A 2,169-nucleotide genomic window follows, 5' to 3' on the forward strand; every position below is an offset into this window, starting at 1 on the left:
AGTGTACGGAGGGACTCACCAAATACCATGATCGGAGTACCGTTGGCTGCAAACAGTCGCATGGTGGACGGCGTCGGAGGGGTGTAGTTGGCTGGCTTCGGTAACACGGAGACATCGGCACCAGTATCGATCAGGTAACGCTGGTTGGTTTGTCAGTCGATCACCATTAACCGACTGCTCACAGGTGAGATGGTAGCCACCTGCGATCCGATATCTCCAGCGTATCCTCAGGCTGAAGACGACGGCTGGCCGACGCGCTGGCTGACAGGGGCTGGAAACGAACAGGGCTGGCGGCAGGTCCGGGCGGCTGTCCCGTAACGTCGATGGTAGTAGCACTCTCCTTCGGATGGTTCTGTACCGACACGAGATGCCACTGGTGGACGTGAGCGCGGTCGACTTTGGCGTTGGTCACGGTTACGACACTCTGTGATGAAGTCGTAAAGTTGCTGTGTGAGTTCGTCCACCTGGCGCGAAATGCGTTGCTCGAAATCGTTGGATGTGGTGCGCACCCCGGCTACGGCATGGTGCACAATGGTGTTGTTGGATGCGGACAGGCACTCCACCATAGTATCGGCGACGACAGCTTTCTCAGTTACACTTCCGGGTGCAGCAACGACGGCCGATTGCACATGTAGCGGAAGCTTGTTGATCCAAAGGTCGGTGAGGAGCGTACTTGCCAACGTGTCGCTGGAGGCTCGGTGCATTTCAGCTAGCAGCTGGGATGGCTTGCGGTCCCCTAAGTCCATGCCGTATAGGAGACGATGGAGGCGGCTACGCTGGGATTCCCCGAAATGCTGAAAGATGTTCCGCTTGATGTAATCGTACCGTTCCGTCGCAGGTACATTCTCGATTATCGGCTGGATCTCGTTATACACTCGAAGAGGAATTTGGGCCATCAATGCGTGGTAGCGCTTATGGTCCATTTTGGTGGTGATTCCGGTCGCGGCGAACCAATGCTCCAGTGCACAAAAGTATGCAGGCAAATTGTGCAGATCCATTTCGGGTACACTCAGTCGAACGGCTTGTGCTGCTTCCACTCGAGGATCACTTGCCGTTTCTGCTCCTGTCATAGCATTTGTTGCTTGGCACGTGCCAGTTCTCGCCGTGTTCACCGGGGGTGCATCGTGCGTTGCCGCTTGGGGAGCGGGTTGACGTTCTGGACTATGTTGCATCATCTTTTATTCGCTTGCGAGCACGTGGTTTCACGAGAAGCGAGAACAAAAGAAGTAACGTGGTAGTCGGGAGCTGGTTTTTCTTCAGCAAGACAAAAATGGCGGCTGTCGATGGCGTGTGGTGATTATTGGCGTAATGGCCTACGCGATCATGCCGGCCTTTTCAGGACTTGAGTACCACGTAGCCGGATAGTCACCCCTTGCTACGGCGGACGGTTCATACGCGGTTAGAACCCACGACTGGCATGCTGTTAAGATGTGCGGAATGATGGCGGTGCCGCGGGCCCGCTCCTATCCAGCGGGCAACTTGCAAACTGCCACACTGTATCCTGCCCGATGCATACGCTGCAGGCAGGGGGAAGGATGCAGCTCCACAATAAAAAATAACATCGTCATGAACACCTTCCTTTCTTTGACCGATGGATCATAACATTCCGGAGGAATACACATTTGGCGACAGTGTTGCACACACACGCACACTCACACACTTGCACAGACGGCTCAGCCTATCCATGTAATCTACGACATACGAAAGGAAAAACATAGTGTCACATAAAGTTATGGTTTATGCAATAAGGTTTAAGCTTTTCTATGCACGGCCATGGCCACCTGTGTTGCGTGCGCTACTTCGAAATAGGGTTCTGCGCGTTGCACAGCAAACCCTCCAGCGTGAGCTAGCGATTCGTTAGTTATTTTTACATTGCAGCGATTGAACTCATTGCGCTTTTTTGGTTTTATTTGTGAAAAATCAAATGCAACGCCGCAATGTTTGTTAACGGTTTTTTTAAGCGCCACAACAGCTCGCGAGCATTGACCACACGCGTGAAAGAGATAGCGCTATGGAAGGAAAAAGCACGGACGACGGCTGACAGCGATTGGCCGTCTGACGCACCAACACATCCAAACCTTCGACAGCGCGCTCAGGCGAGGGGTAGGAAGCAGAGCCAGGGACGGGTAGCTCGAAACGCTGCTCGACAAATTTGCCGTAGGAGGGAAA

The 2,169-nt window shown here is 53.5% G+C and overlaps 1 protein-coding gene across 1 annotated transcript; it reads right to left on the minus strand.

Moving 5' to 3' along the window:
• Nucleotides 1–227: 227 nt before the first annotated feature.
• On the minus strand, nt 228–1,175 carry LOC121590975. The gene has a single exon (XM_041911209.1). It carries the CDS (start codon nt 1,173–1,175, stop codon nt 228–230), a length of 948 nt encoding a protein of 315 aa, XP_041767143.1.
• Between the last annotated feature and the right edge of the window lie 994 nt (nt 1,176–2,169).

Source organism: Anopheles merus, chromosome X, assembly GCF_017562075.2.
Source record: "Anopheles merus strain MAF chromosome X, AmerM5.1, whole genome shotgun sequence".
Classification (NCBI taxonomy): Eukaryota; Metazoa; Arthropoda; class Insecta; order Diptera; family Culicidae; genus Anopheles; species Anopheles merus.

Coding starts and splice junctions, on each gene's coding strand:
- LOC121590975 (XM_041911209.1), bottom strand. CDS start 1,175: ATGATGCAACATAGTCCAGAACGTCAACCCGCTCCCCAAGCGGCAACG.